This window comes from Harpia harpyja, chromosome 12 (genome assembly GCF_026419915.1).
Source record: "Harpia harpyja isolate bHarHar1 chromosome 12, bHarHar1 primary haplotype, whole genome shotgun sequence".
Taxonomy (NCBI): domain Eukaryota; kingdom Metazoa; phylum Chordata; class Aves; order Accipitriformes; family Accipitridae; genus Harpia; species Harpia harpyja.
In genome coordinates, this window is record NC_068951.1 from 34,213,373 (window position 1) to 34,231,738 (window position 18,366).

The window sequence follows — 18,366 nt, forward strand, 5'->3', positions numbered from 1 at the left end:
TTTTCACCGTCCCCCTTCCCAGCTCCAAGACAAACAACCCCAAACCCTCCACACCACGGCTCCCAGCAGGGCTGATGCACGCACCCTCATCCCACCAGTACCTATTTTGGCTTCCTTCATCCCGTTCCTGGTCACACTCCTCACATCTAGCTCACAGTCTAACCCTAAATAGCCTCCCTCTACCAGCACCCCCCCCCCCCTTTTTTTAATCTCTTCCCTCCCACCCTGGCTGCCTGTAGTTGCCTGCCTCCAACACTCACTGCCAACTGCCCCCAGATCCCAGCTCAGGTATAACGTGCTTTACTCTGCTTTACTCTTCCCCAACGCTCGAGGCAATCAATCACACACCATCCACTGCTACCTCCCTAAATCGGAAAGGACAGAAACCACAAATTTATCAGCTTTATACAACTGCTTGTTGTACGGCAACGGTAGGAAACAGTAATCTGGAAGGAAGGAGGTGTGCTGGAATTAACTGTGATTTGAACTCCATGCAGCCCAAGAGCAGCGTACAGGAGATCTCTGCCCCATATAGTGACACTTCTGTAAGTTATTTTCACTGTTACGCTTTGCCTACCTCAGACGCCTGACGAGTCTCCAAGGCACGTCTTTTGGATGACACGGAACATTTATTACATGGTTGTGGGTTTAATGACCCCATAGTGGTACATTCTAAAAGCCTCCCAAGCCTCACACTAGCGACAGCAGCATCTGCACCAAGTTCCAATTGAGTTTCCACTGTATCATCATACTCGAGGCAGAAATCGTGGCCCCAGCACAATGTGGCTGCTGTCACCAGCTGAACTGAGGGTAAAACAAATCACAGTATTATCCTAGACCGACCTGAAGCTGGGACTATAAAGAAAACCTTTGTGTGATTGTTTATATATAGTAAAACACACACTACAGTTGCAGTAAAAAATAACAAGGCAGCATTCAGGAAAGCTCTTTGGTCAATGAGGGCATTACAGCCACCCTGCATCCTCTCAGTATGTTCTTTTGAAGCACCTTCAAGAAGGAATTTTGTCTTCGCCCAATCCCCTTCTAAGAGAGAGAAACTTTTTGTCCTGCCACCTTTTCTCTCCACATCCTCCTTTTATAAATCAAATTCTCTGCATTTATTGTTTCCTTCCGATACCTCCTCTCACTCATACCATTTGCCTTTTGAAGCAAGTGTATTTTCTCAAACTTTGTTCCCAGGAATGTACTAAGACTGCTTGATCTCCCTCTGGCTTTCATCTAAGGGTTAATAGGCAGAGCACAGCCCCAGCAACCTCAGGATCGGACCCTGCATGATCTTCACAGCAGGTAATGGTGAAGTTTCCTCAGGTGGTCAAGCTAGCACAACTTCAGGGCCTGACTTTGGACTTAATTACACCGATCGAACTGCACATTGACTCCACTGGGTAATTTTAGAAGAATCCTACCTGCGTTTTGATTGAAGTCCCAAGCAAGTGCAACGTTTCCATTCATCAGATAGATGAGATGAGCAGGAACACATTCTCTTTAAGACTCTCTAAGCTTACAATAATGAATTGGGATCAGCTGCACTCACTGCGTTTGGACAGAATAAGCAAAACTGATGCAACTGAAATTCCTGAGGGTGACACAGCAAACCAATTACCCCAGGCAAATCTCTCTCAAGTTGCACACCTGTTAGTCTTGGCCCACAGCCTTTGCTGTATACTAAGAAGGATGTGTTATCTCCATGCTATTTTGGATAGGATCTCTTTAACGAAAGCCTCTGTCCCAATCCCAGAGTCTTATTCTACTCCTCGCAGGATGAAGTCTTCTCTACGATATCACACTATAAACTCTAAAGCAGGATCCAATTCCTGGAAATTCCCATCATCATCAACCTCTTGTAGAATGCTTCAAAGATAGAGATATTTCAGTCTCGTTTGTAAATATTGACGTTTCTTCCTTCCATTTCAGTGACAGGGCCCTAGGCCAGGCCTCAGCTTGCTCCTGTGGTTCAGGACGAAAGCCAGTAAAAAAATTACTGCTACCCATGTGAGAAGCAGTACTTCTGTACTGTCTGGGAGACAAGTGCCAAATGAAGCAGATCAGTGATTACAGCAGAAAGAACATTTCCCTCTGGCAGTCTATCTCCGTAACTCCAAAGTAACAACGCTGGAGCTAAGGTTTAACAAAATGGTTGAGCTAATCCCTGCTGTCCACATCCCTTGTTTGACACCTTGTTGAGCTATTTCAGCTCGCTGAAGCAGCAGGTAAGTATTCACGTTTTTAGGAGACCGTAACTGGGAAGCAGCAGTTTGGTGCAATGAATCCTGAGCGCAGCTTCCTCTCATACCTATACTAGTGTTACAGTTAGCACCTACTGAAAAGAGCAGCCCTACTTCACCTCCCTTCCAGGGGTGCCTTCCTGTCTCCTTCTTTGTACAGCGTTCCTGCTTTTGGAGGGTGAACTTTCTGCAAGTTAGCTTTCTGAACTGGGTCACTGCTGGACCAGGCAAGAACCAGTGCTGGCATCAGGAAAGTGGAAGGAACTCCCAGCCTGGAAGAAGAAGGAGGACAAGATCAGGATGGCTCCCCTTTTGCTCAGACTGCCATTAGCTCAGCCTTAGCTGCAAAATGAAGCCACGCTGACCCCAGTGGCACTTGAGAACTAGGTACATTAGCCCTTTTTCTTCAAGGGAAATACTTAAGTTCATGGGGTCAACTCGGTTCTGCAGGGCCCAAGATAATCCTGTCCTTGACAGAGTTGCACGTGACAACTGACTGAACTGTTTAGACACAGTCTTAGGCAGGTGCATTCCATGTTCTCTCCCTCCCCCTTTAAGGTATGCAACCTTCACCTTCACATTCTACCCAGCTCTACTTTTAGGGAAGAAGCAGGGCATTACCTCTTTGGCCTATCACCCCTGCTCCCTTTTACCTCTCCCCAGTTTCTCTTTTTGTCCTCAAGTTTCTGAACACAAAAGAACCCCCCACTTAGCCAGGTGTTCTTTGGAAAGAGGCCTATTGCTTCTCCCTTTCCTAACCACAACATACAGTCAGTCACACTGTTCCTTGAATTGAGTAACACTGAGCAAAGTGGTGGCCAGTTCTTGACAGAGAGTAAGCTTGGGTCCAGGCCTGTGAGCAGGGCAAGATCTGTGCTAGTTAATTCTTGCTTAGGACAAGACTTACTAAAGAACAACTACAACAAATGATGCTTTTTGTGCTTTCTTCAAACTACAGTGTAAGCTCCGTTAATACCATGATTTGCCTGTGGTATTGGTAGGTAGAAATGCTTGTTGCTGTGACTTGGCAGTCATGTCCACATTATAAACAGTAATGCTTGCAGGTAAAGAAAGTGGAAAAATCTGAGCCTAAGAAGGATCTTCTGTATTCCGTCTGACCTCCCCCCTTGCTACTTGGCTTGAATACTTACATTATAAATTATTACTCCCTGTACTACTCAACACAAACATACATATATTGCAAGCCACCCCCATGCTGGAGGGCCCAAAAATTACCCACTACACTTTTAAAGAAACACTTCCACTCTGAAGGAAGAAAGATCAGGCCATGGTGCATAGACAAGAAAAAAAACCAGCCTGCAAAAACTGTCCCCCAGGGCTCAAAAAGGTGAGAAGTTATTTATGTGCCCAAAACAAACTACTTAAGCCAATAAAATTTACAAAACCCAAAATAGTTTTATTTACTTTTCAGATTTCTGCCTCAATGAGACATTTTGCAAACATGCTAAGGCTACAAAATGTCCAAGTTGACAAAGACATGCAACGCTGACCATTCAATAAGTCACGGCTATTATAGGAGCAACCATGCCCACCTGGGCCACAGGTCCTGTAAAACGGGAATGGTGTACAGTGATCATGGCAATGTACTATGCAGGACCTAGTAACCTGAGGTAGGTCTCTTTACAGTAAGAAAACAATGTCCTATACCACTGTTACATCCTGATCAACAGGAACCTGTATAAAGTTCCAGAAGATGTGGGGTGGGGGACTGTTTCCTTAATAAGTGTGCAATAAAGAAACAGGAAATATTGATGTTGTTTAACTGTAGTACAAGTGAGCAGAACAAAGAGTTAGTGTTACCCATGCCAATGAAAGCCAACCTAAACCTCTGAGGAGTGTTACCAGCTTCAAGATAAAGAAGTCAGTCAGCTGAAGCAACTCTGAAAAGGCTTTCCTGCTAGCATACAGGGTATGATTTGAACCTTTTGATTAACTTGTTACAGATCATTCCACGAACAGTTAGATTTTGGTTGTGTTAGATCAGCGAAGCAGGAGGAGCTTGGGCTTGCTTGCATTAAAATAAACCCTGCTGATACAGTAAGAAATACTGTATCAGGACACTGAGAAAATACGAGGCCTTAATGTGACCCAGAAGTGGTTCTCCACTCAGGAGATCACTAAAAACCCTGCTTTGAGAAAGCATCATGGGAAGCAGCAGCTGCTGCCGTGGTGAACATTAGCGATGCTCCAAATAGCTTTGATAAATTACAATGCAATAATTACACCACAGAGCTCTTCTCCCCTGCGCTAGACAACAAAGATGTGACAATAAAGGACACTATTGCAAAGCTTCACTTCCACTCAGACACGCAGAAAATCCGGCACTAGGAAAAGACCAACTGTAAAGACAAAACGGTGTCTGATACAGTCTGATAACAAAGCCAGATCTCTGGTACCGTAAACTGTACAAAAATGATAGAAAAGAATATGCACTGTTATTAATACAGTGCTTATTTTAATATAAAATAAACAGCTTACATTTCCACTGTAAATATAGGCTATATACAGAATTATGTATAGGTATAGCTACATGTATAAAGCTTCATTATAGGCCTCTGATACATTTATAACTATGGCTCCCTGAGCCATTCGTAGAGTGCATTTAATAACAAAAAATTAGTAATATGATTATGGAATAAATACAATAATAAAAACATGAAGAATTCTTCTGACACGGTTTTAAAAACTCTCTGGCTTGACACATTGTGCTAAAAATTAAGAGATGAAAAGGCAATAATCTGCTTGAAGGAGGAGGAGGAGGGAGAGCTGGCCTGCCACAGGCAGGGAGTGTAGCTCTCCAAAACTAAAGTGACTTTGCCCTGAATTTTAGCCCTTGACAGCAACCTTGTTCTCCGCAGCAGCAAACATAGCATAGAAGCGCGAGTTCTCATTGGCCAGAAGGGCAGACGGCGTGTCGAATTCCACTACCTAAAAGCAAACAAGGCAGGTAAAGTATGTCAGTAAAATCCAGCAGAAAATGGATTCCCACCCCTTGGACTTGTGACATGGTAGTAAAGAAGCCAAAACATGGTACTCGTCTTTAGATGAGACATCAAGCGGTGAAAGTATGTGCATTTATGCCTACATACCGTAACCTGGGATACTTCAAACTAGCTCAGACAAACACTGGAACTACCCAGCAGGAAGCAACCTCTGGTGGCTCTGGCAAACAGAGGCAGACACTATGGGGTTTTGCCTTCTCTACCTTTAAGAGCCTTGCCAAATGTTCTCACATTTGCTTTAACTGTTTATGGCTCCCACATGGAAGCCTGAAAAGTGAATCTCTCTGAGTATCTCTCATATGCCTGTTTGATAGCACAGGGCTTCATGAAAGTAATGGGAAACTGCCACTGAGCCCCAGCAGAGATGCTTACATTATTACCCATCTCAGAATTAGCCTACAAAGGGAGTTTTAAAAACACTTTTAAAACAGAGACTATTACTGTATGGTACTTCTTTGGAGAGTAAAAGAAATTTTGCCCTCTTTGATCTTGTCACAGTCAGGCAATAACTGATTCTATTGGAGTATTATTACCAAGGATGTGAACGAACACAGAGGATTTTCTACCCTGCAATACTAGCTGTTCCTTCAGTTCAGCCTGCACATATGGCACCAGCAGACTGCAACAGGAACTGCAGCCACAAGTGTTTCTGCTTACCTGTCCTTGTGTTAGCACCATGATCCGATCAGAGCCCAGTACCGTATGCAGGCGATGAGCAATTGTTAACATAGTGCAGTCTGCAAATGCCTCTCTGATAGTCTCCTGAATCAGTAAGTCTGTCTCTGTGTCCATAGCAGCTGTTGCTTCATCCAGTATCAAAATCTGAAAAGTAGCACATAATCCTGGCTGTTACCCATAGTAACGCTTTCCCTCCTTGAACATAAAAATATGTAGAGTGGGCAGAATTACCATGACCAAGAGTTGTCACAACTGGCAATCCTTATGGAGCTGTGGTCACAAAGGTAGTTTTTACAAGCACCTTTTCAGCTTTCTTTATGCAATTGCCTTCAACAAAGTTACTCTATGGATCACACCTGCGTTTTATGGTCACATCCTAGAGCCACAAGATGTTTGGATTCTGACCTGGGCCTCAAGTGTCCACTACTATTTTTTTTTTACATTCAGCAGCTAAATCTCAAATACAAATTTTACTGGTAAACTAATCTGACACATCCTTGATGGTGACATTCCTTCTGGAATGAGTCAATACCAACTAGGCTTACTAGCTTTCTTATGCTCATAAAGAGTTACCCTTCCTCTCAGACTCAGACATAAACTGATTTGGAATGGTGTCTTGTCAAAGCTAAACTAGACTTTTTTTGTGCAGGTACTGCACAGAGAGCAGTAACTTCTGCTGAGAAGTCTGCCTTTAAAACAGATGCAGAGTGAACCTTAAAATATTATGGTGTGCAATATTTAAAAAAAAAAGGATGTTAGAATCCTAGTCAATGTCAATCCAAATGTCCTTTCTCACTGTAATTATATTTGTCTTCCATTCCTGCAAAACCTTTAACTTCACTGGCATAGCATGATCCCAGATTCCACGTGGAGACTACATTTTAGTGGGGCACCATGTAGAAGGAAACTACTTGGCTGACATTCACAAAAAGGTGGAAGAAGGAAAGAATTTGATGCTCACCTGTAACAGGACACTGAATAAATGATTAGGCTAGTCTGACACCCTGTTATTAACACTAACAAGCAATACCTTTCTGATGGCACGACATTACAGAAGCCAGCAGCTGGCTACAGATGCCTTTCTAGTTGTTACAACCCTACACCTCTCTGGGTCACAATAATTGTTGGTGTGATTCCTCTGACAGATAGAATGAATCTGGCACAAAAAAAGGCTTGCTCAATCCTATCAGTTTGGTATCTCCAGCTATTTCTCTCATCACTATGCTCACCTTGCAACGACGCAGTAGAGCTCTAGCTATGCACAGTAACTGTCTCTCTCCAACTGAAAAGTTTTCCCCATTTTCCATCACTTCTGAATCAAGTTTCATAGGCAGCTGGGCAACCTGTGTGGGAAAGAAGAGGCAAAAATCTTAGAGCATTCCACAGACTTTTTGTATCTCCATGGCATGAGACAAACAGTTGCTCCTCCTGCAAATCTGATTTTGCCCATGTTCCAAAGTATCTGTCACACTTTGCTGTCCATTTCTCGCTGTCTTCGTTGGGGAAATTAGTAACAAGCAACTAATGCTAGAACAGCGATACAACATCAGACCTGCTCGGTCCTGTTGAAATGCTTGTGACTCAGTGGTAGCTCCTGAGAATACCACTAGGACTAAGCTAGTAGTGTTCTATAGAGCTATATCATCTCAGTAGGCAACCTTGGAATGACTTAAGTACGAAGTATTTAATTTCTACAAAAAAAGCATGCCATGTACAAAATCATATCAATGTGAATACAGATCTCTTGACAATCTTTCTCACCAAGAGAAAAGAGTGAACCTGGTCCCTGCATGAATTACTGCAACCTATGTACCATAGCTGTACATGGCACTTGACTTACAAGAAGAATTGGAAATGTCATGGCAGTGAGACTTGCTGCAGAGGGCCTCGCAAAGGGTAGATTTTAAGTTCAGTATAAATGAGCATGTGTGACATTTATACTCACAAATGTAAATGCAGAATGCACACCTAAGGCACAGACAGAAAAAAATACCACTTGAAATATTGTAACACCCTGGGAGTCCATGTGATGAAGCAGCACTCTGCTATGCTACATACTAAAAAAGTACACAACAGAAATATGGCACATTCTCCAAAAAAATCAGTTTTATAAAATCAGGGGTGGGGGTGGGGGGAATCAGTCAAAGCATCAACAATGAGGGGAAAAAATTGCAAAGAAAAAGCTTTATCTAAAGGTCTCTGAAGTAGCTACTTACAGAACATGCTGGTTTGGAAGCCAAAACACAAACATGTATCTCATAGGCACGTAATACTTACACACTCCTTCATGTGAGTCCTTTCCAAAGCATCCCAGATTTGTTCCTCACTGTACTGATTGAAAGGATCCAAGTTTGATCTGGAGGGGGAAGCAGAAAACATAACCAGAATTTTTATTCAGCAATGAATGGCAAAACAGCAGTGTGCTAATTCATCCAGATGGATTATTCCCATCTAGCCTTCCACTGACAGAATTTCCTTGCCAAGGAAATCAGGTGTTCCCAACACGCTAGGGTTAGAGTAGCCAAAGAACAAAAGAGTAGAGATGGAAGACAAAGATACAAAACCTTCAATCAAATCTAAAGGGAAAGCAAGACTTCCATAGAGGATGATCACATCCAGTTCTGCACTGGGCCAGCTAAAATCATTTAGCTGTGGTTTTTTTGTTCCAATAACAGAGAACAGGATGCTTGAGAACTAACATCTCACTAGGCACCTACTTGGGTTCAAGTATAAGCTGATAGCCCGCTTAGTCTGTCTTGCCTTCTTATGGTCTCACTAACCTCACAGTGCCACTGAATAGCACAGGTTCCTGAGGAATTATTGAGAGTTTGCTGCGAAGATCTGCCAAACCAATGTCATTTATTTTCACTCCATCAATTTTAATGCAGCCTCCAGACAGTTCAACGAGACGAAAGAGTGCCATTCCAAGGGAAGACTTCCCTAAAAATGAGACAGGAAAAACAATACTAGTGTTTCTAGAGAGTCATAGCAGCTTTGAGATGAGAAAGTATTTTAAAAGCTGTCCATGTGTAAGAAAACCATTTTAAACTACCATAAAGTCCTGGCAAACAATGTTGGTAAATGCTGCGGTTCAGCATTTAAACTTCTAAGTAATTGTAGGGGCAGCTCCTAATCTCTTCAAACAGATGCCACCCCTGCAGTGCCACCCCACCCCCACTACCAAAACTTTACCACATAAACCCAATATAGCAATATTAATTGCTTATTTAGAAACTACATTTTGGAGTTGATTTAAGTCATCTCACAAACAGGCGTTTTGATTCTTTACATTACAGGCTTCTGAGCCAAACCTGGCTGCAGCATCACTACAAAAAACTTTCAAAAGAGTCAAGTAAGCTGTAATGAGCATGTTGTAGGTAGCATTCTGTGCTGCTAAGAGGCTTGGGATGTTAAACATTATGAGCATACTGGCTCAGGCATAGTAGGATATCCCTCTACTTTAAATGGAAACTTGTTTTCCTTATTGTTTACAAGGATCCTGCTTATGTATGCACATGAACAGAATCCACCACTGACAGACTGCTGGACCACTCCTGTGCAATTAACAATTTACTCAAACACAGAAAAGACAGGAGAACCAATATGACTGCCCCACTCTATTCCATTCTCATTCTGTAAAAGTAGTAATTTAACTCTGCTTAGTGTTTTTCCTTACCTGAGCCTGTCCTTCCCACAATGCCAATCTTTTCTTTCGGTTTGATGGTAAAGGACACTTTTTTAAGTACTAGAGGGAGGTTCTCTCGGTACCGCATCTCTGCATTTTCAAAAACAACTTCACCTTCCTGTGGCCAGTCCAGAGGAGGAGTTTTATTCTTAATTCGAGCAGGAGCTTCCAGAGAAAGTGTCTTTAAAAAAACCCAGAAGGTCAGTTTCCAGTAAACAAAACACCAGAAAGGAAAATTATCAGTTGCAGCTTTCAGCAGGAGTTCTTCCCAGAAGACTCAGCCCATATCAGTTTATGGCAGTTTTATGATGAGCTGTGTGGCTGGATGCGGGCCCAATGGTTCAGAAGTTTGCTGTGTTACATTGACCACACTGTTATTCCCCTCCTGTTGCCTCAATAATGACATTGGCCCTTCTACACAATGTTTTTCATCAATGGTATTCAAGAAGTATTTTAGGCCTATTCTTTATGAGCACAGTCCTACTGAGTTTCGTGGCACTCCAAAGACTAGATGGAAAATCTGTTCTGTTTCTATGTCTCATTTGCTATGCCATGCCAAGGTCACCTCTGTTGATTCTGACACAGAAGAGAACGCCCACATGACACATTGTACAAATGCTACCCTCTTCCTTCTCTTCCTCATTCTCTTCCGTTCTATTAAATCACTGAGTCAGTCGGGCCCCTTCCAGCTTGCTCGCTTTTGCTATTTTACTCTGCCCCTTAACAGGTCCCTCATTAAGCAGTTCACAGATTAAACAAAAAGGCAGAACCTCTGAAAGCCAAACATGTGGCTTTATAGCATGTTTAGAATGAAGCCAAGGTCACTTTCCCATATTTGGCACAAACAGCCTCAAAGAATGGCAGAAATCCTGTTGTGGGATTCACCTCATGTAACTTTAAACACACACAAAGGAAGAATCTCCAGTTGAACCAGGCCCCGTCAAGTCCTTTATAGTCACTACAAAGGAGCTAGTATTTCTGGAGTGTGATTTTTCTCATTCTAATATAAACACATAGAACAGGTAATAAATTGCCCTCTGGAGATAGCCATTTCCTACATTGACTATAGAGAGATCCCACAGGGACTATGTCAGTTGTGGACATCTGCAACATCTAGTTAGAGGCAGATTAATTGTACCCCAAGGGTTTGAGAAAAACAGTGATCTGCTATGATAGTACCCCAATTCTTTGAGCTTGGTGCTCATAACAGCAACCTCGAAGCCTGCACTGAAAGAAGCCAAGCCTGGGACTTGGTAAGATACAGAACCTGCATGGTGTTTCGCTGCTCACGCACTCTTTCTCTTTAGATTCAAACTAGTTTTACAGTTTCATAATAAAATGGCTGTCTAGAGATCCAAATAAGAAAAATCACGGAAAGTGTTGCTTAGTAGTGATATAAAGTGACATACAGTAACTTAAAAAAAAACAAAACAAAACAAACCACCACAACAGGCTACAACTATAGGTTTTGCCACTGAAAGCCTGACAGTGATAAACCCATCTCAGCCCAGTGAAAGGTACCAGGCAGTATTTGGCAGACAGTTGTCAGCTTGTGCGGTCACCAAGTCTTTCATACACAGAAATTTTCTACTTAGATGCCACAAGAGGATTTATTTATTTAACTGACGGAGTGGGCAGCTTTAAATTTTTTTTTCTCTTCAGTGTTAAATCCACAGGCTAAAAGAAAAATTCTACAAATATCAACTACTACATAGCCCAGATTTACCAAAAAGATATATATCTTCCTCTGAAGTTCAGAGGAAATGTGTATTATGTGTTAATTTAAAAAAAGCCTTTCACCTCAAAGACCAGACCCGGTAGAAGGCTTTCTCCTGGCTACACTTTCCCCATTGACCTATGCCCAGTTCTGCATACACAAATCCTAGTTATGAAGAAAGGGTTACAGATAATCAGAGCAGCTTGCTAAGCATTTAGTTTGGAATATTTCTCATCTTTAGCCTAGTACATTTCTCATGTTTGCAATGAGAGCAATTGCTTAACTTTTTTTATATATATAAAAAACATATATACAATATATAACATATAGAAATATGTTATATAACGAGAGCTGTGGAAGAAGTAGTACACTTATTAGGATGAAGCAGAGTTACATGTAGATAAAGTAACAGTTATCTATGTTTAAATGAAGGAGGTCTATTAGGTTTGGAATGAAGGATGCCAGGACACCATCCTTTTACTCTAAAATATTGTATTGAATTCCCAGTTATCCCTTTCACACACTCCACTCTTTACTGAGAGTGTTAGCAAACTTTCAATATCCTTATGTAACTTCACTGATGCCAGGCAAGTGATGCCTGTAAGCTTAGTTGCCTACCAGCTCTTGTGCTATTCATCTTGCCAATGCTTATATACATGCTTCATAAAACACTCTGCAGTATTACAGTACACGCACTAATGTGTTTACAAGATCAGAAACGTACATTCTGTACTAAGGAAGACTATGGCTGACTTTCTCTTCTCTTATGCCAGCAACATAACAAGCAACAAGAAATTTTAAAACAGGCAGTTAAATGTATTATTGTCCTACCTTGATATAGTGATCAATCCTCTCCACTGAGGTGAAGCGAGCTTCTGTTTCTGAAGCAAGTCTTACTGTAAACTGGAATAACCCTGTTAACTGGAGCAATGGGAGAAAACAAAGACAAATTTAGAGAGCTGTGATTTGTTATTGAATTAAGAGACAAACCTAATGAAAATTTGATACAAGTATTCTTGCCATTGGGCATCATATAGCTAAGGTGCCCGAAGCAAGTTAATTTTAGTTTATAGTTAATTTTAAAATAACCATAATTTATTAATCAGTTGGAAAGCCAGCAGTTTAGAAAGGTTTCCCACAAGCAAGAGCTTTAACTACTAGCTAGGTTTTGTAATTTCACCTTACTACCACCAGGAGGCAGAAAAGGACAAACAACAGCTCTAATAGTAAGCATTCTGAGCCCTGAAGTGTCTCTAACCTGCACAGCTGCAACACTGGATCCTGTTCGCTCTGAAAATATACTGCAGGCAATACATTAAGACATCAGTTTGGCAGATGTCTGATGTATCATCAATCCAATTTCTGGAAATATCCAGGAAAATTGCAATATGCAGCATATGAAGAGCCTCAAATGGTTTCTACTTCATCATTTAAAAAGAGGCAGCTCCCCAAGACAATGGCCTTGAGCACCTAGCTCCTCATAATTTGTTGTTTGACTGCTAGCAATAAGGTCCTCACTTTGAATTGCTTTCCCCTCCGTTACCGAAAGGGATAACAGTATCTTTTTCCATTCTAGCGCATTAAGGAAAGTTTTCAATGCTGTGTTACTTTTGCTTATTAGCAGTAACTACATTAAATGAGATTAAATATTACAGTATGTCGACACACTCACCTGCACAGCATATGAGATAGCGAGCCCAGCATAGGCAGGAGGAATCTGGCCATGCATTAAGACAATCATAAGGCCAGTGGTTGTGATAAGAGCAATGCTAATAATGTCCAGCCGTACAGCTAGCCAGCGCATTGCACAGCTGAACAGGTAGAATGGTGCCTGATTGTCGTCTAGGAGCTCCTGATACCTGAAACAAATCCAAGAAAGGTTAGTAGACCTCACAGTCCTGGTGTTCTACAAATAGCACAGCTACTTAAACCCCTGTTCCAGTGTCAGAATTCAGGGCAGGAAGACTAGTCCATCATTGACACAAACCCTGCTTTCATGGCCGAGTTTGAGACTTTACAAACTTTCCTGAATGTCAGATATCTACTTAGCTCAAACTCTCGGAAGTCAAACTACCAAGTTTCTGTGTACAACAATGAATTATACTGGGGGTGAATCAAAATTCAGGGACATTACACACACTTTCACCACAACTTCACCTATGCAAGACTTTCCAGAGGATGCTCGATGGCTACAAATCACTCCAAGGGTTACAGCAGCAGTGCTTCAGAATATGTGTTATACACAAATGTAAAAAAGTAAAGTTACTGTAAGTTGTGATAGGATTGGTGACACTAATTAAAACACATCAATAGCTATTTAATTTACAGTCCTGACCCTGCAGAGCTGAGAAAGTATATTTAAGGCGAGACACTTGAGAGATTTTTCACAAAGCCAGTAACTAGATTTTCTGAACGTGCAACTCAGTTTTACATCAATCACTGCTGCACAGTGTGTGCAGTGCCTTAGTGCTCTAGCATCAGCAATGCTAAGGGACTGCTATTTGCACCGCTGGAACCTTTCATCTAAGCTAGTGTAGCACTGTCTTTCCAGAGCTTCTGTGGCAATTTTCCCTCTGCTCCCACGCTGTTGGTCTCATGACCTTGCACCTGCAAAAGCCTGATATTGTTATGGCAGGTTCTCACGGGAAGCAACTACCACTCACATGAGAAATGTTCCACTTTCCCTCCCTAACATTTGTTTTGCAGATTTTAGTTTATACTGGAGAAAACCAAGCATAGTGTATAACAAGGTGGATAACAGTCACTTAAATACTTGATAAATGCTATCCAATTATACATGTGCACAGAGACTAACAGCTCATCAATATGCACACAGAGGTTTTGTCAGCATCCTCTAACCAATGCCAATACCATCATAAGGAGAAACAAACAATAGCAAGTATGAGAAGGACCTGATGAAAAGTATATACCACTAGGAAAAAAGTGTGGCCAAAAACTTGTCCTCACCATTATCATTGCCACCTCCTGCACTGCAGAGAACCCCAGAGGAGGGCATTCACCTGGGACTCCATCACTATTCTTCCCAGTTGGCTAATGGGGAGTTTTCCCTTTCCCTTCTCCTTCTTGTTCTCCCCCATTTTCTTCCCCAAAAAGTAACTTTCACTCTTAGAGCAAATGTATGCCACCGGCTACCAACCCCATTAATAAATCTTTCTGAATGTAAACCTGTCACACCCTGCTTTGTGCTCCACCACTCTCAGATGGATATCTAGACTGACCTGTGCAGAAATTCCTGTCCTTTGTGGTAGGCGTGGATTGTGGAGAGACCCTGTATGCTAGATGTAATGTGAGACAGGAATGGAGACTGTGTGATGTTGTCCAGACGCTTGAGCTCTCGAATAAAGACTCTGGAAGCAAAGAAACACTTTTAAGTGATATATACAGCCACCATATGCCAACCACTACACTGATGCATATATACTTGAAGAAGCCTATGTCCTTAATAACAGGTCAAAGTATCTCTACTTTTAGTCAAAGCAGCTGATACACTTACCTAGACACAACATGCAGAACTGTGAACAGGACAATGAGGGGCCCCACTGCCACCAGGAACCAGGGGAAAACCCCAGAAATCACCCCCACACAGAAGAACACAAGGATGACATTCTGGATGAACATTTCTGCTTGAAATGGCAAACGAACATCAACTGGAAAAAAATGGAGGGAAAAGAGGAAAACCTTGAGTACAGAAAGGTAAAACAACCTATATAAAGCAATTCAGTCCAGCTGTACATCACCATTGACAAGGACAGTGATTTCTCATGGCTTATTAAAAACGTACATTTTCATTAGGGGTGCTTTTATCTTCTGAGATGCTAGTAATCTTTCCAATTATTCCCATTTGCAGAAACAGCCCTGATGCAGCTCTGACCTAATTACCACCTTTGCCGCACATCAACTTCACCCTGAAATTCTAGGCTCCCCCTGCATTAACTGCTAAGAGTCTGTTAAGAGTCCATGTGCAGTCTGTAGGTACAAAAGCACATATTCTTCTTTATAAGTGAATAGACAGACTTGAGGTATCAGCTGCCTTCTAGAATCATAACCAGGTATGTCCCAATTTCTGCTTTGTCTATTACAAGTACACATTTGGCAATAGATATAGGCTACGATCACCCCAACAGCAAGAGACTGGAAAGTATTAAGAAGGTAACCTGGAGGTCTGAATATGGGATTTACAGCGCATACAGTGAGAGATACCTTCATCCATGTCTTTGGAAAACCTGTTGAGAATCCGCCCAGTGGGTGTAGTGTCAAAGAACTTCATGGGGCTACGCAGAATCCGTCGGAAGAGCTCATCATGGAGTCTTGAGGATGCTCTGAGAGTTCCCTGACAATGCGGAAAATGTTGCAGCATTATGAAAGGATGTTTGCCTTCCTGTCACTGCCCCTCCCATGGGGACCAAAACATTCTGCTTATTTTCTCTCTCTAACCATAAGGTTTTTTTCTTGCATTCTGTGCTTCCAACCAGTGGAAAGAAGCTATTAATTTGTGCAGAAGTTTAACAGAAAGCATGGTGCAGCCCCAAGAGATGACTTACGGAAACCTCACAATCTGTGATCTGACTTCCTCTCATTCAAAATCTCTCTTGGGAGGTGACCAAAAGAACCAGTGACAGCAATATGCAGAAGGGGTTGGGGGGAAGATAAGAAAAACAGCAGCATTAGCACATACCTTTACAAAGACAACGCCACGAACAGCTTTCAGAATCAACATAACTGCCATAGACAGTGCATAGATGCCAGCATAGTAATGCATGTGAGGGTTATCTTTCATACTGTTGCTTATGACAGTATCATTTCCCAAAGTCACAGTGGTGTTCTGCAGAAAATTCAAGGTTTCAATGAATAATTAGTTAAGACAAGGATTAATCATGTACACATTACACGTGGTAGAATTTAACTGTCCTCTGTCCCCTCCCACCATATTTAATACTTCTTTTTTAAATGAAGTACTTCAATGATCTTGGAATACTTCAGAAAGTTCTCCCTAGCAGAGATACTTGACTTGCAGATTTGTAGCCCTTCGCGTTTTCCCTACAATACCTTTGAAAATAATACCACAATACCTACTTCATTTGATTCCTAATCTCTCATTTCGTGCTTATCGTTTCTTGTGGTATTCTTAACAACACCAGATACTTGCATACCACCACTCCTATTACACAGCAATATTCATCTTGGATAGGTTGTACATCTTATCAAATATGGCTGTTATTTTCTGCCAGTATGCAATAAATTCTTTACTGTCACACTATCGTACATTCTTATTCTTTTTTTTTTAATCTTTAAGTATGTTTAGGGACCTCATTGCTTATTTTAATGTTGTTGGCCATCTGCACTTCATTATTTCTTCTCTGAGGTCAGTAGTTTGCTCCCCCCACCCAAACAAGAATCTTGCAGTTATATTTGAATCTTTAAACGCAGTAAGACTTGCAATCAAAGCCCCTAGAGCAGGAAAAGTCCCAAACCATCCTAGGTCAGCACAGTCTTCAAAGCAACTCCCAAAAGTCATTTGACTGAAAGCCATATACTTTAAGAAGATTATCCTGCTAGATATAAGGTCACGTTCAAACAAAAAATAGCACTAAAATTAGTAATTTCCCCCTGCAGCTTGTTGGTGCCTTTCACATTTTCACTTCCTTTTCTAAGTCTAACCAAGACAAGGAACAAGAGGGCAGTATAAAACCACATGAGCTGTTATATCTTTCCTATTAGTGGAGATGAACTCTCTGGTGAAATCACCTCCTGGGAGCCTTACAACTTGCTTAAATTAAGAAGCATCATTTGGTCTCATAGGACTGCTTGGGATCAGTCTAGGAGAGCAATCCCCCTGCCCGTTAGACACAAGAGAGTAGAACAGCTATTTATCTTACTCCGCTGCCTTGCTTGATCCAGAAACTCAGCCACCAGTTGCTAAAAGCTGTACTGCCCACATTCAGCACAAACAGTGCCATGATGACGAGGAATGCAAAGGGGCCTCCAGCTGCCTGAATGTAGATACCATAAACAGACCAGGGGACAGAGCCTTTGCCTTTCTCTTCCAACTGGACCAACTGACCTGTGAAACAAAAGAGAAGGGAGTGAAGAAAAGAAAGCTGTTCCATGAAAATTTTTAAGTTTGTGAACATACACAAAGCTACAGTCATTTTCCAACTGTACAGAGTACTTTCAGAAACACAGACATTACTTAATATGTAGAACTCAACAGTTCAAACAGTTTTTCAAAAAGTCACATTTCCTCTGCAGAATCATTCACATCATGGTATGTCTGAAAAAACGTAATCAGCACAGATTTAAATGCTAGGCTTGTATCAGCCTCACTATTGCTTTTTAAACCCTGCTGAAGTTCAAAGTTAACATTAAACAGAGAGAACCACAAAACAGAGGTTAGATCTTCCAATTCTTCATACATAAATGCCATGTCCTGCCTAGGACTCTGTGAGTACCACATTGCCCTCTTAGGATAGGAGGGAGAAGTGGTGTGGGAGACAGGGTACTACAAGTTCCTTTGTGCCAATGGCATGTGACCAGCAGCAGCCTGACTGAACTTAAAAACATTGTGTAGGCACCCATATTTAATGAATTAATGAATGTTCTTTGCCCACTGCCTGTGTCCTATCAACCATACTGAGTGACCAGGACTTGAGACAGCTTTCAAAACCTGAGAGGTACATTCATAATACACTTTGAAAGCAAATGTTTTGAGCTTATTGGTGTATAAAATAATTACAGCCAGAAATCTGATTACATAGTTACCCTCTTCCTTCTTTACAACTTTCTCCTTCTTCACAGACCCTGTTTTGGTACTTTTATCCTGGGGTCTTTTCAGTGAACTGTTTGTGTTCTTCTTTATATTAATCTGCAGGAAAACAATGACACTAAACATACCGGAGTAATTTGCTTTGACATTTTCATATCTGAACCCAAATTTTTTATAAACTGCATCCTAAGGACAAAGGCTTTCAAGAGCTTAGCATTCATATCACAGGGAAT

At 41.6% G+C, this 18,366-nt stretch overlaps 2 protein-coding genes across 10 annotated transcripts in view; one reads left to right on the plus strand and one right to left on the minus strand.

Moving 5' to 3' along the window:
* ABCC5 (ATP binding cassette subfamily C member 5) overlaps positions 1 to 18,366 on the minus strand; it is a 74,437-nt gene that overhangs the window by 21,969 nt on the left and 34,102 nt on the right. For 7 of the 9 annotated variants that reach the window (XR_008237713.1, XR_008237714.1, XM_052805067.1 and 4 more), the window contains 14 exons: positions 18,130 to 18,232; positions 17,247 to 17,431; positions 16,046 to 16,192; positions 15,571 to 15,700; positions 14,864 to 15,017; positions 14,589 to 14,717; positions 13,022 to 13,208; positions 12,181 to 12,270; positions 9,624 to 9,813; positions 8,728 to 8,887; positions 8,225 to 8,303; positions 7,177 to 7,290; positions 5,927 to 6,091; positions 5,112 to 5,195 (listed from right to left, as the gene is read on the minus strand). Coding sequence is in view for 7 of the 9 variants with exons in the window: in XM_052805067.1 (XP_052661027.1) it covers positions 5,112 to 5,195; positions 5,927 to 6,091; positions 7,177 to 7,290; positions 8,225 to 8,303; positions 8,728 to 8,887; positions 9,624 to 9,813; positions 12,181 to 12,270; positions 13,022 to 13,208; positions 14,589 to 14,717; positions 14,864 to 15,017; positions 15,571 to 15,700; positions 16,046 to 16,192; positions 17,247 to 17,431; positions 18,130 to 18,232 (1,917 nt within the window). In the remaining 2 variants the exon portion in view is untranslated. Of the gene's footprint in view, positions 1 to 440; positions 2,519 to 5,111; positions 5,196 to 5,926; positions 6,092 to 7,176; positions 7,291 to 8,224; positions 8,304 to 8,727; positions 8,888 to 9,623; positions 9,814 to 12,180; positions 12,271 to 13,021; positions 13,209 to 14,588; positions 14,718 to 14,863; positions 15,018 to 15,570; positions 15,701 to 16,045; positions 16,193 to 17,246; positions 17,432 to 18,129; positions 18,233 to 18,366 lie in introns of those variants that run through there. The other 2 variants (XM_052805071.1, XM_052805072.1) reach the window with 2 other exon arrangements.
* Positions 1 to 18,366, plus strand: part of AP2M1 (adaptor related protein complex 2 subunit mu 1) — a 159,846-nt gene that overhangs the window by 1,359 nt on the left and 140,121 nt on the right. The gene's annotated exons all lie outside the window — the stretch shown is intronic.